This window comes from Rhea pennata, chromosome 17 (assembly GCF_028389875.1).
Source record: "Rhea pennata isolate bPtePen1 chromosome 17, bPtePen1.pri, whole genome shotgun sequence".
Taxonomy (NCBI): Eukaryota; Metazoa; Chordata; class Aves; order Rheiformes; family Rheidae; genus Rhea; species Rhea pennata.
This window is the reverse complement of record NC_084679.1, coordinates 2104685-2117182: the sequence shown is the minus strand read 5'-3', so window position 1 is coordinate 2117182 and position 12498 is coordinate 2104685. Positions and strand designations below refer to the sequence as shown.

General features: G+C 61.2%; 2 protein-coding genes across 3 annotated transcripts in view; one reads left to right on the top strand and one right to left on the bottom strand.

The window, feature by feature from the left end:
* Window positions 1–2510, bottom strand: part of SSH1 (slingshot protein phosphatase 1) — a 41409-nt gene extending 38899 nt beyond the window's left edge. Inside the window, exon 1 of the mRNA XM_062589848.1 lies at window positions 2415–2510. Coding sequence (XP_062445832.1) covers window positions 2415–2480 — 66 coding nt within the window. The 5' untranslated portion in view covers window positions 2481–2510. The remainder of the gene's footprint in view (window positions 1–2414) is intronic.
* Window positions 2511–3726: 1216 nt separating this feature from the next.
* Window positions 3727–10174, top strand: DAO (D-amino acid oxidase). 2 transcript variants are annotated; one of them, XM_062589925.1, is made up of 11 exons: window positions 3727–4185; window positions 4453–4660; window positions 4792–4906; window positions 5230–5306; window positions 5403–5468; window positions 5548–5602; window positions 5768–5872; window positions 6001–6083; window positions 6345–6462; window positions 6578–6676; window positions 7298–7525. In XM_062589925.1, the coding sequence occupies exons 2-11, from the start codon at window positions 4467–4469 to the stop codon at window positions 7427–7429; spliced, it is 1044 nt and encodes a 347-aa protein (XP_062445909.1). In that variant the 5' UTR covers window positions 3727–4185; window positions 4453–4466; the 3' UTR covers window positions 7430–7525. The 2 variants fall into 2 exon arrangements, 1 of the variants encoding a protein (XP_062445909.1); XR_009960143.1 differs by lacking the exons at window positions 5768–5872; window positions 6001–6083 and adding an exon at window positions 9644–10174 and having other exon boundaries at window positions 7298–7922.
* Window positions 10175–12498: the final 2324 nt, after the last annotated feature.

Below are 12498 nucleotides of genomic sequence, written 5' to 3'. Positions count from 1 at the left end.
TGACCAGTAGTTTAAGCTATAGGATCTGCCTGAACCAGAACCCAACACAATTCCTTAGGAAAAAAAAATGGAAAAGCACAGATATCTCTGTAATTTCTCCAAGTTTCTCAATGAACACAACACATTCCAAACACTCTCCCTGCAGTTTCAGAAACCCCAAATCTATAGCAGAACAATTAGAGAAAGGAAGGGATGAGTCACTGCCCACAACATGAAATGCCTAAAGCAAACCACAGGCACCTCTCGGTGAGGGAGAACCTCTGACCCCTGCCGTGCTCGCCTCCCCCATCCTGAGGTGTGCTAATCGGGGGAGTCACAGGGACCTGACAGGTGACAAATAGGATTGTTTACCTGACGGGGAACGGATGCGGAGCAAAGCCACGGGCAGCGAGCACCAGAGGAAAGGGGCAGAGAGGGATGCACAGGAAAGATAGTGAGAAAAACAGCCTGTCTTTGGGGGTCACAAAAGAGAGGCTACAAGCAAAAATATGGGATGCACAAGGAAGAAGAAAAACACATCAAAGGGAGCAGCAGCATTTGGATGGCCTGTGGGAAATGTGATGAGCAAAGACCGCTGTCCCGAAGGCAGGGAAAGGGGTTAGCAGGGCAGAAGCAGGAGAATGAGTTTCAGGGGGAATGAGGCAGGAGAAGGGCAGCAGAGTCAGGACACGAGCAGTGTCCACTGCAACGTGAAGAAACATGAGAGGACAGAGCCAGGAAGGTGCAGAAGAGCGTCATGGGCGCAGTGGGTTACGCAGGGCCCAGAGCAGCCCGAAGCATGGCGCGGGCGTGCTGCAGGCATCCTGGGGTACGCGGTGGAGCGCGACCAAGCCGCTCTCACCGGCGGGACTGCCCTGGGTGGCCTCAGCGAGGAGCAGGCCCGGGCTGCCCTCGCGGCAGGAGGGGAGCATGCTGCAGCGCGTGGGAAAGGGGAGGTATTACCGCAGCAAGGGCTGCGCAGGAGCAGGGGTGCAACGCAGAGCGTGCTACAGGCGGCGAGGACGTGGCCAGCCGGGCAGAGCACCCCTGTGGCAGAGACCGCACAGCTGAGGAGCGGCAGCAGCGCGGGACGTCACGGCGGCAGGAGGAGACGAGGGAGCGCAGCCGGGGCCGCGGGGCCAACAAGCCCAGGCTGCACCGTGAAAACATGCTGCCGAGGGGCTGGGGATTCAGCCGAGCGAAAACAGAGCGGAGCAGCCTGCCCTGGGGCTCGGCAAGTCCAAACTGCTGGAGGGCAGCGGGCAGGGCTGGGGACAGGGCTGGGGACATGGGTCTGGAGAACGGACCACCCGTGGGCCGAGGAGGGGCCGGGCACGAGGCCATGGTGGGGCAGGAGCAGGGCCAGGGCAGCCGCAGGGGCTGAGGCAGCAGCAGGGCGCAGGGGGCTGCGAAGGCAGACGTGGGGCCGGGGGGGCTGCGAGGGGAAGGGGCCGGGAAGGCAGACGTGGGGCCGGGGGGGCTGCGAGGGGAAGGGGCCGGGAAGGCAGACGTGGGGCCGGGGGGGCTGCGAGGGGAAGGGGCCGCGAAGGCAGACGTGGGGCCGGGGGGGGCTGCGAGGGGAAGGGGCCGGGAAGGCAGACGTGGGGCCGGGGGGGTTGCGAGGGGAAGGGGCCGCGAAGGCAGACGTGGGGCCGGGGGGGCTGCGAGGGGAAGGGGCCGCGAAGGCAGACGTGGGGCCGGGGGGGGCTGCGAGGGGAAGGGGCCGCGAAGGCAGACGTGGGGCCGGGGGGGCTGCGAGGGGAAGGGGCCGCGAAGGCAGACGTGGGGCCGGGGGGGGCTGCGAGGGGAAGGGGCCGCGAAGGCAGACGTGGGGCCGGGGGGGGCTGCGAGGGGAAGGGGCCGCGAAGGCAGACGTGGGGCCGGGGGGGGCTGCGAGGGGAAGGGGCCGGGAAGGCAGACGTGGGGCCGGGGGGGCTGCGAGGGGAAGGGGCTGCGAAGGCAGACGTGGGGCCGGGGGGGCTGCGAGGGGAAGGGGCTGCGAAGGCAGACGTGGGGCTGGGGGGGCTGGAAGAGGCCAGGACTGGGGGGCTGTGAGGGGAAAGGGCCGAGAAAGCAGGTGTGGGGCTGAGAGGGCCGCGAGGGGCCAGGCCTGGGGGGGCTGCAAGGAAGGTAGGTGTGGGGCCAGCGGGGGGCTGTGAGGGGAAGGGGGCGGGAAGGCAGGTGTGGGGCTGGTGGGGCGCCACGGGGGGCCAGGCCTGGGGGGCTGCAAGGGAGCCGGGGGGGGCTGAACAGAACGGGGCTGGGGCCACGGGCCAGGGGGCTGTGAGGGCCCAAGGCCGCGGGGCTGCGGGGGGGGGACACGACACCAGGGCCGCGGGGCTGCGGGGGCCGCGGGGAGGGCCCGAGAGGCCGGGCGGGCCCGGGGCCGGGGCCGGGGCCGGGGCCTGCTCTGCCGGCGGCGCCGCCGGTCTCACCTCGCTGGTGCTGGCCGAGGAGGCGGCGCTGGGGGTCGGCGAGCGCTGCAGCGTGACCAGCGCCATGGCGGCGGCGGCGGCAGCGGGGCGCCGGCCGCCTCCACGCGCGCCGCCGGCTGCGCAGCCTCGGCGCCCGCCGCGCGCCGGGGAGGGGCTGCGCGGCCCGGGGGCGGCCCGGGGGCGGCCCCGGCCCCGGCCCCGGCCCCGGCCGCGGGGAGGCGGCGCCCGCCCCCGCCGCAGGCCTCGGCCGCGGCCTTCCGCGCCCGGCGGGCAGGAGCCGCCCGCGGCCGCCGCGCTCCGGCCCCTTTGGCCCCATGAGCGGTTCCGCCCGCGGCAGCGCGGGGCCCGCCGGGCCCTGGGGGCCCCCGCGTGATGGAGCCCCCCGCGCCGCGGGTCCCGCAGCCCCGGGAGCCGGCCCAGGGGGGCTCCGGAGAGGGGAAGGACGTTGCGACCGGCCCGAAGGAAGCGCGAGGCGTCAGTGGCGCCGAAAGCGAGAAATGGGCGGGCGAGTGGTGGGGTGATTCCTGTACCGGGCTTAGCCGGCTCTGCGCGAATCCTTAATAAAGGAATTCAGGCCCTGGCACGGCTGCTCGCCCCGCTCCGTCTCTGCAGCACGCCGGAGAAGCACGGAGCTGTGCGACAGCACGGCGTGGGGCCAGTCGGCACACGGTGGGGCCAGCCGGCGCGCCATGGGGCTGGCCCGTGCCTCGTGGGGCTGGCCGGCGCGCTGTGGGGTTGGCCTGTGCCTCGTGGGGCTGGCCGGCGCGCTGTGGGGCTGGCCCGCGTCTCGTGGGGCTGGCCCGCATGGCGTGAGCCCGGCCTGCATGGCGTGGGGCTGGCCTGTGCCTCGTGGGGCTGGCCCGCATGGCGTGGGGCCGGCCAGCGCGGCGTGGGGCGCCCCCGACCCGCGGGGCGCGCGGCAGGGCAGCGTTGGCGGCGCCGGCAGGCGTAGCCATGCCTCGGCGCCGAGCCCGCCGGGCGCGGGAGCCTTGGGCTCGCGTCGGCGTTTGGGCTCGCGTCCCCGGCGGCGCGGGCTCCTTCCCGACAACACCACCGACAGCGCTGAGAAAAAACCACCCGCACGGAAGTCCCGGGCCCGGGAGTCCTCGTATGTGTGTTAAACTCAGCTGTGCAGATCAGTTCCCGTCTCTTTTTCCCTCGTTGCCCCTTGCACAGAAGCTTCAGGCAGTTCCTGCAACCCTCAACAAAGTCCCTAATTGCAGCGACTCCGTCCAAGCGCCGCCTGCGCTTCCAGGGCTGCCGCCCGGGATGCGGAACGGCGGCGTTCAGGAAGGGAGGAGACGAGGAGCGAAGCCCTCCAGCCCTTCGGAGGGGACGCGAGGGTTAACGCATCGCTCGCAGCACAGAAACCGAGCCCGAAGCATCGCGGGGCTTCCCCGGGACCCGGGCAGAAGGAGCCCCGTTCCCGGCCGCGCGGCCCCTCGCCACGTCCCGTCTGCTCCGTCCCAGCAGCGAGGTCCCCGCGGAGGCGAGGGCCACCGCGGCCGCAGCGACCCTCCCTGCCCGCCGGAGCGGCGGCTCCGGGCAGGTTTCCGGGCGCTCCACCTCCGCGGCGGGACCTCCCTTGGCAAAGATTTCCACGCCGTTGCCCAGCGCCGGGGGCGGGTCTGATCCCTCTGCCTGTGGCAATTAAACCTTGGACTTCGGGGGCCGTAAACAAGCTGCAGCGAGAAGGTCGTCTGCAGAAGTCGTGGAAAACTGCGGAGACTGCCCGGAAAACCGCGTCGGCTGGAGGCAGGTTGTGGGGAAGGTGCGTTTTTGTTATTTACTGACCGGCTGGAGACCTGCGGAGGCCGGTGTCCGCCCGGCTCGGGCCGCGGGGCCAGGCTGGTGCCCGTCCCGGCTCCCGCTATCCGTAAAGCCGTAGCAGATGGGCAGCAGCCCGGCTGCCTCCTGCGGCCGCAGACGGCTCAGCCGCAGCCCGAGCAGGTCGCCGTCCGGCGCGGGGCGCTGGGCCGCCCCTTATCCGAATCCGACGGTGGGCCGGAGCTCATCGAGAGCCCCTCGGGTCTTGCAGGAGCGGGTCCTGCCATGCGCGTCGCCGTCATCGGGGCCGGCGTGATGGGGCTCTCCACCGCCCTGTGCGTCCACGAGCAGTACGGCTCGCTGGTGCCGTCGCTGGAGCTCGCCGTCTACGCGGACCGCTGCACGCCGCGCACCACCAGCGACGGCGCCGCGGGGCTCTGGCAGCCCTACGCGCACGACAGCGGCGACCCGCGGGAGACGTGAGTGCCGAGGCCGGCGCCGGGGCGGCGGGCGGGGGGCCCTAATCTGCGATTGAACCCCGCTGCCCGCCGGGCTTCCCCGCGGCAAGCGGGGCGGCACCGCGCCGGCAGCCGCCGCGTTTCCGCTCTAGGCTCTGGAGCAAAGAGACCTTCGACTACCTCCTCGGGCACGTCGGCTCGCCGCAGGCAGAGGAAATGGGGCTTTTCCTAATTTCTGGTTACAACCTGTTCAAACACCCCATGCCGGTAAGGAGCAAACGGCTGCTGCGGGCGAGGGGGCTCCAGGTGCGAGGCCGGCACGGGGACGGGCACGCTCGCAGCCCGCGCGAAACAAGGCTTGAAACTCCTCCGAGTAATTCCCGCAGCCCGTCGGGTGGGCGGTTTGCCTGGGGCTTGGGGTTTTCTGGTTTCCTCGATGAAATGTTTGCAGAAGGGGGGAGGGCTGAGCCCTCCCCGGGGGGGGGAAGCCGTCCGCCGCCGGGCGTCCGCCCCTCGCGCTCCCGCCAGCGTGGGCTCGCTGCCGCCGGCAAATGCCGGGAGCGAGATCGGGGCTCTTTCCCCTTTCGCAGGACCCGTCTTGGAAAAACATCGTCCTGGGGTTCAGGCACTTGACACCGAGGGAGCTCGAACTCTTCCCGGGCTACAGGTACTCGCAGCCCCGTGCGGCCGAGGCGGCGCGGGGCCGCGGGGGAGGCGGCTGCTCCGAGCCCGAGCGCTTTTCCCCCTCCGCGCTTGGTTTCAGCTACGGCTGGTTCAACACGACGCTGATGCTGGAGGGCAGGAGCTATTTGCCGTGGCTCACCGAGAGGTGAGGGCGTCCCGGCGTCCCGGCTCGGCGCCGCGGGGCCGCGGGCCGCCGCCTCCTGACCGCGGACTTGTCCTCCAAGGCTAACGCAGAGAGGGGTGAGGTTTTTCCACGAGAAGATCGACTCTTTCCAGGAGGTGAGCCGGGCGCGCGGCGGCGAGGTGGCAGCTGGGGGGGGGGGGCAGCAGATTTTGAGGCTGCGAAGAGGAAAGGGGATCAAACCCTCGGCGGAGCGGGCAGGGCCGCGGGGAACGGGCAGGGGCGGCGCGGCTCCGGGCGGCTCCGCGTCCTGCTCTCCGCAGGTGTTCGCCCGCGGCGCGGACGCGGTGATCAACTGCACCGGGGTGCGCGCGGGGCGCCTGCAGCCCGACCCGGCGCTGCAGCCCGGCCGCGGGCAGCTCGTAAAGGTGAGACGGGCGCTGGGCTCGCGCCGCTCCCCTTTCCCCCTCGCCCCGCTCCCGGCGGAGAGAGAGTCTCCGAGGGCCGGGGCCGCCTCGGGCCTCGGCCCCGAGTCCCAGCGGGCAGGTCCGCCCAGGTCCGCGCCCCGTGGCTGAAGCACTTCGTCATCACCCATGACGCCGAGTCGGGGATCTACAACTCGCCCTACGTCATCCCGGGGTAGGTGGCGGGTCCCGCCGGCGGCGGCACGCTCTGCCCGCGCCGACGTCCCCGCCGGGGGGCTCGGCCCCAAACGCGGCTCCCCGGCTGCAGCAGCCCTCGAAGAAGACGGTTTTAGGTGTTAAACCCAGCCCGGGTTTGCGCCCGGCCCGAGGTTTCTCCCGCCTCGCTGCAAAAGGAGGCGGATGCGCCAAGGGAGCGGGCGCCGGGCGCGCGCACGGTGCTCGGCGCTGCATCCCCGCGGCCGTGCTCTGGGCGCAGGAGCCGGATGACCGTGCTGGGAGGCGTGAACCAGGCGGGCAACTGGAACGAGGGCAACTGCGCCCGGGACCGCAGAGCCATTTGGGAGAGCTGCTGCCGGCTGCTGCCTGCTCTCCGGGTGGGTCCCTACGTGCCGCCCGCCCGCCCGCCCCGCGCCCTTGCTGCCCGCGCAGGGTTGGCAGCCGACGGCATGGAGCGGTGCCGCGCGGGTGCTGAAGCGCTTTGGGTTTCAGAAAGCCACGATCGTGCAGGAGTGGAGCGGCCTGAGACCCCTGCGGCCCCGCGTCCGCCTGGAGAGGGAGGCCCTCGGCCACGGGCACGCGCCGCTGGAGGTGCGTGCGCCGAACGGGGGGAAAGGGCCGCTGGCGGGCGCTGCCGCCGGGCTCTCGGAGCACACGCCGGGTCTTCCCGAGCTTCCCCGCAGCCGGGCGCTCGGGCAAATCAAGCCGCCTCTGCAGGGGTCCAGCTGCGCGTCCAGCTTGGACACCCGGCTGCATGCAACCCCCCCTCCCCGGGCAGCGGCCCTGGGGATCGCCTCGCGCTGCTGCTGTTGGAGCTTTTAAGCTAAAGCAGAGTGAGGATGGCAGAGGCTGGAAGGCAGAGCCGTGTGCGTGGGCCCACGTCACCCCCCAGCGCGTTCGTCCGAACGCCAGCAGACCTGCAGAGGGAAGTCCTTGGTCTGGTTGCACACGTGCAGGCTCTGAAGAAGAGCCAGCAGCTCCGGCGGGGACAGCAGCTGCAGCTTGTAATTAAATGTAATGGAAACAGACTCAATTTTTAGCTAGAGAGTCTCGGAAAGGAAGCCGTGTGTTTAGGCAAAGCCCAGAGCGTGGCTCTGCGGGTGCGTTAATTCACGGCTCGCGCTGCTCCTTCACGAGCAGAGCTCTTCCCCGGCCGCCCCGCGGGGCCCCGGCGCCGCTCCCCCCGTGCCGATCCCTCCTCCGCTCCCGCAGGTGATACACAACTACGGCCACGGCGGCTTCGGCATCACCGTCCACTGGGGCTGCGCCATGGCCGCGGCCGGGCTCCTCGGCACCATCCTGCAGGAGAAGCAGCAGCTCAGTCCGCCGCGGTCCCGCATCTGAGCTACCCGCTCGCCCCGCGTTATTTTAGCAGCAGTAGCTTAGAAATCACAGCAGGAAAGCACAAATAAATCGCACCGGTTGGACCCGCCAGCAGTGTCAACACTGGTTTGTACCGTCTCGTTTTTGGACAGCTGCCGGTTCCGTCGCTGCCCGCTGCCGCGCGGCTGCGTTTCCTGCAGCCCGGCCTTGCGCAGCTCGCTCAGAGGAGGTGCTTTAAAAAATGGACTAATTATCAGTGGCAAAGTGCACTCGTGTCCCGGGGATCAGGCTGCAAAGAGCAGGCAGGGTTCAGCTGGGATCTCGACAGCCCTGCGGTTCATCTGCGCCGTGGGGCAGGATCTGAAAGTGAGCCGGTGCCACCTGAGGTCTCCCCGGCTGCTCGGCCACCCTGCGCGTAATGGGATTTGCAAGCTGCCCCCGGGAGGCGAAAGCTCCTTAGCAGGACGAAGCTCTGAAGCTCCCAGGAGAGCCAGAACAGCCCCAAAAGCTTCGGGTACGGTGACTTTTCTCGCGCTCGCGCCGGGCAGAAGCACGGGGCTGCGGCACCTGCTTAGAGTGTCTGGCACGAGGCGGCCGCGGCGCTGCTAGCACGGGCTTCCCAGGCGATGCTTTCAGCAACAAGCGGAGCACGTTTGGGCCCGTGCGTTTGCCAAATTCTATATATAGCGGAGAACATACGCAAAATAGCTGCTCTCGTCTTGAAAACTCCCACCAGCCCTTCAGCTTCTCACCTCCTCCTGCCCGCAGAGGTGGCCAGAGCGCGAGCTGCGCAGGAGGAGCCGCCGGGGCTGCGCCGGGGGCGCAGGCAGCCCCGGGGAGGGGGGGCAGGACGCGGCCCTCTCCTTCCCCCTTCCTTTTTGTCGAGGCAAAAATCACGAAGGCCTGGGTGCCGCGTTGCCGCTGCTGTGCCGCCTGCGGCGCTGCCAGGCTCTGCTCGGGCGCTGTCGTGCCCGGGGCGCTCGGCACTCCGGAGGGACGGACCCAGGCCGGCGCTATCAACGGCACGAGCGAGAGCAGGTGCGCTTCTGGCCTAACGTGGCTGCTCCTAACACCCGCAGAAAGCGTGAAACTCGCCGCGGTAGCAGTTTATGCTTTCTGGCTGTCAGTCACCTGCAGAGCACCGCCGCTTCGCACAGCCCGGGCCGCCACCGGAGCAGCGCTGCGAGGAAACGCTGCCAGCTCCTGCGCGGCGCCGGGCAGAGCAGCCTCCCCCCGCAGAGCCGCGGGAGCATGTACGCGCGTTGGAGAGCCCGGTGCCGGCTGGCAGCTGACGCAGCTCTGCAGTGGGCTCAAAAACCAAAGATGCGCATAGGAAAATCGGTGCCCTGTCGCACCCAGTCTCCTTCTCAGAAGAGGCTCCCACTCCAACAGGCAGCTCACCTGATAGATTGCAGCCACATTCAAAGGGGCGTAGTCAAAAGGCCGGGGAAAAAGACAATAGCTGGAGAAAATTCATTACTGATTGATGTTAAACCTAATGGTCTGTGATATCACCTCAGCAGAAGCCACTTAGTGCAATAGCAGCCACTCAAGTTCATTTATCCTAAGTATGAGATATTAAGGACCACATTCTCCTTCCGTTTGCACTACTGCAAATCTGAAACCACTTAGCTGACTTCAGAGGAGTTACACTGGATTAGCAGCGGTGTAACAAATCACTGCGTTGCTTGCAAGAAACAGCTGATCCCTCTGCTCTTACAGCCTAGAGGAGCAGCCACCCCGCATGGGCCAGGATGACAAAGTCGATCTTACATAGCCTCTGAGAAAACATAAGCAGAAAGGATTAGATGTGTAACTTTCTTTGCAGTCTAATTTTGCTTACTTTCTTAAAGGCCACAGTGTAATATATATGTGCACAATATTCAAATATTTCTAGGCATGACGCTTTCTCTTATTAATGATGGCACGAGTAGGGCCTCAAATGCTAACTGAGCAGAAACACTGCAGTAGATCATCACTCCGTATCTTCCCAGTGTTTATGTCTACACATTTCTTCCTAAACATTTTGTACTGCAGGAAGAACAGCCATTTATTTTCTGAGTAGCGAGATGAGCCTGGAATGCCGCAGAGTTAAATTTCGTGGTTGCCGGCCTGCTGTTGCTAATTGCTTGTGGCCTGTTAAGAGCTCACAGTCCCAAGTGCAACTGTTTGCAACTGTCATTTAGTGTGTTTTGAGCCTAGAGTTACAGGAAAGTTATTTTATACCGTTGGCAGCCACAAACGGGACACCGTGGGACAGAAGAGTCGTGGAGATTTAAATTCACTTTTGTGGCCAGCGTAAGATAAGAGAGAATCAGTGGGAAGTCTGGACAGCTGCGGTCTACACTCTTCCGACAAGCAGAACGCCCCATCTCCAGCGGCCAGCATCAGCACATTTTAGCAACTCTCAGTTCTCAACAACGATTGCCTGTGACACAGAACAAAGCTGGAAATACATCAAGTATCAGTAAAGTTATCCTCTGTAAGCAAACAGCAGCTCTGGTATTCCAGAAAACAGAATGAGCCTTAGAAACGCCTGGAGAGGCCGAGAAGTTCAGAGAAAGCCCTGAGAATGGAAATGCTCCCTAAGCGCTGCTCCCCTGACACAAACCCTTCCAGACACAGACTAAATCACCTCCTCCCAAACACCTTTGTGATCTACAGTCATATATTGCAGCATTAAAGGCACTGCTAGAAAATCACTGTAGGCCAAAAGCAAAAGTGACTGTCTTTTATTGTCCAAACTAAATGAAATGCAAAAAGCAACTGAAGATCTTAAGATACTTTTTTTAAAAAATAGCTATAATAATCTCTGAGGTTATTTAATGTGGACAGGAATCCTGTGATTCTTCTCTGCGTCCAAATGCATGAAACATATAAAGGGAATGAATCGGATCTGCGAAGTGCTGAGCCCTCGCATATCCGGCTGAGTCCACAAAGCAGCATATAGCTACAACCTCTGAACATCAAGACAAACACTGTGAAGTTAGTTATTGACCCTCTGTAAAAGTCTCATAGCATAGCCAAAAGCATTTTTACTGTAAAAACTATTTATTTATTCAACATAAAATATCTAGTGTGGAATTAAACTATCCAACGTTGCATCAGTAACATAAGAACAAAAGGAGTATCTTACAACAAGCTTGATATACACAAAGTTTTTAAACATTAAAATGTATCCAGCTTAGAAACTGTACATTCAAACACAAGAAAACATTCAGTGTTCTTTCGGCAAGCATTTAGGAATACGAAATCATTCCATTAAAGCACACTTGGAGAATCACTTTTCCCACAACAGCTTTGCACATTGATGTATCGGACAGTTAACAAACCTCTGAATCACACAATTCTGTTTGCTCTCAGTTTTAACTCAAAATTATCTCACTTTAGTGTTTTTAATGAATCTGCTATATTAATTCCTTCATCAGTGAAAAATACTCGACAGTGTGTAAAACAATCTTTGGAAGCTTATTATATACATCAATGGTGTTGCCATATAAACAAAATATGACTTGTGATTATTTATAGGCTATTGCGTATCAACCCAAATGTTCTTCAGTTTTTCAGTGAACATTCTAAAACGTCCTTCCTCACTAAGAATATTTAAGGACCTGCAAAACCTGAATTTCAGTTCTGTTTCTTAAGCAGGCCAGTAGGCTTCTACTGATTTCAGTGATGTGGGATCAGCTGCCGAGGGCTCCTTCCTGTCTTCCTTGAGTCGGACGATCCAAAGCCCGTGAATGTCAGTGGAAGACTCTCATAGACTTCAGTGAGCTTTGGATCATGCTTTAGGCATCACTGTCTTTAAATCAAAAACCCAATACTAACTTGTCTCAGCAGGACTGAGCTTGGCATTTATAACATTATATACATTTTTCAATGCAGAATTCATATAAAGTGAAAGGCAAAAATGCCTTCCAATTTTTTTAATACTGTAAATGTCACAGGTTGAAACTGAACTACTCAACAGGATGAAAAGGTTTTGCATTACATATATATCTTTACCTGGAAAATATTTTATATGAAGTATACATATGTGCAAATTTATTAAATATATATACTTCACCTAAAACTCTCTGAATGCACATTTTGAAGGTCATTGCAATGCAGTCCTTTAAAACTGTTGAATACTGACTTAAAAACAGAAAGTGGTATGTGCACACCAACACTGGAAAAGTAGAATTTTAACTGAAGGTGCTCAGTAATAGACAAACTTAGCAGCTAGGCTGTAAAGTTTATGGATTTCATGCACTTTATATTTATTCTCTCCTGCAACGCAGGCTTATACCCAGATGAATTCTCCTAGAGGCCCCCCAAGTTTTGGCATGTACATCTAACTTTAAGCACAACGAAAGGCAAGCATGCATGACAAGAGAGAGAGACATAAGCACCAGGATGTGCCCCCAGTCAGGTAGGGATTGGCTTTTTCTCATGGGTATCTGTAACCAGCAGGCGGGAGGATGTGGTAGCCAGAATTGTCATTATAAGGTTACTAGTCCATACTATGAAAAGCCAGAGCGGCTTTTCTAGCTGTCTGGTTACATGTATGGTCTAGATCTGATCTACACCCACCCAGGGAGTGCTTCTTCGTTAAAAACGCGCTGTCCATCTCTTGCAGATTGGAGGGATGGTCTGAGGGGAACAAGTCATTATACCCCTCCTCTGAGGCAGCAGTGAGCCACCCCAGTTGCATAGTACATTTGGGAAAATTATCCAACTGCAGCCTGATAGAAGGAGGTGAAAGGGAATTATTTGCCCTGGTTGTCAGCTCCATGACAGTCCTCTCTGTTTATTGGGGACTGACTGGAACTTGACCTTAGATTCAGCACACAGAGTATAAACAGAGCAGAGACATAGATAACAAAATCAACACAAAGCGATAGCCACAGGAACAGACAGCACGTTTCTATGTCATCAGCCACACCTGAAGTGGAACCTCTATGAACTGAATTACATTTTCATATTATTGTTAAAATTAAATATTTGCCTGCTCATATCAACTGCTTCCAGAATCCTCCTTTACAGTTACCATAAGAAAGTGGCAGAAGAATACACAGACATTTTGGTGCCTTGTCAAAATTTAACTTTTC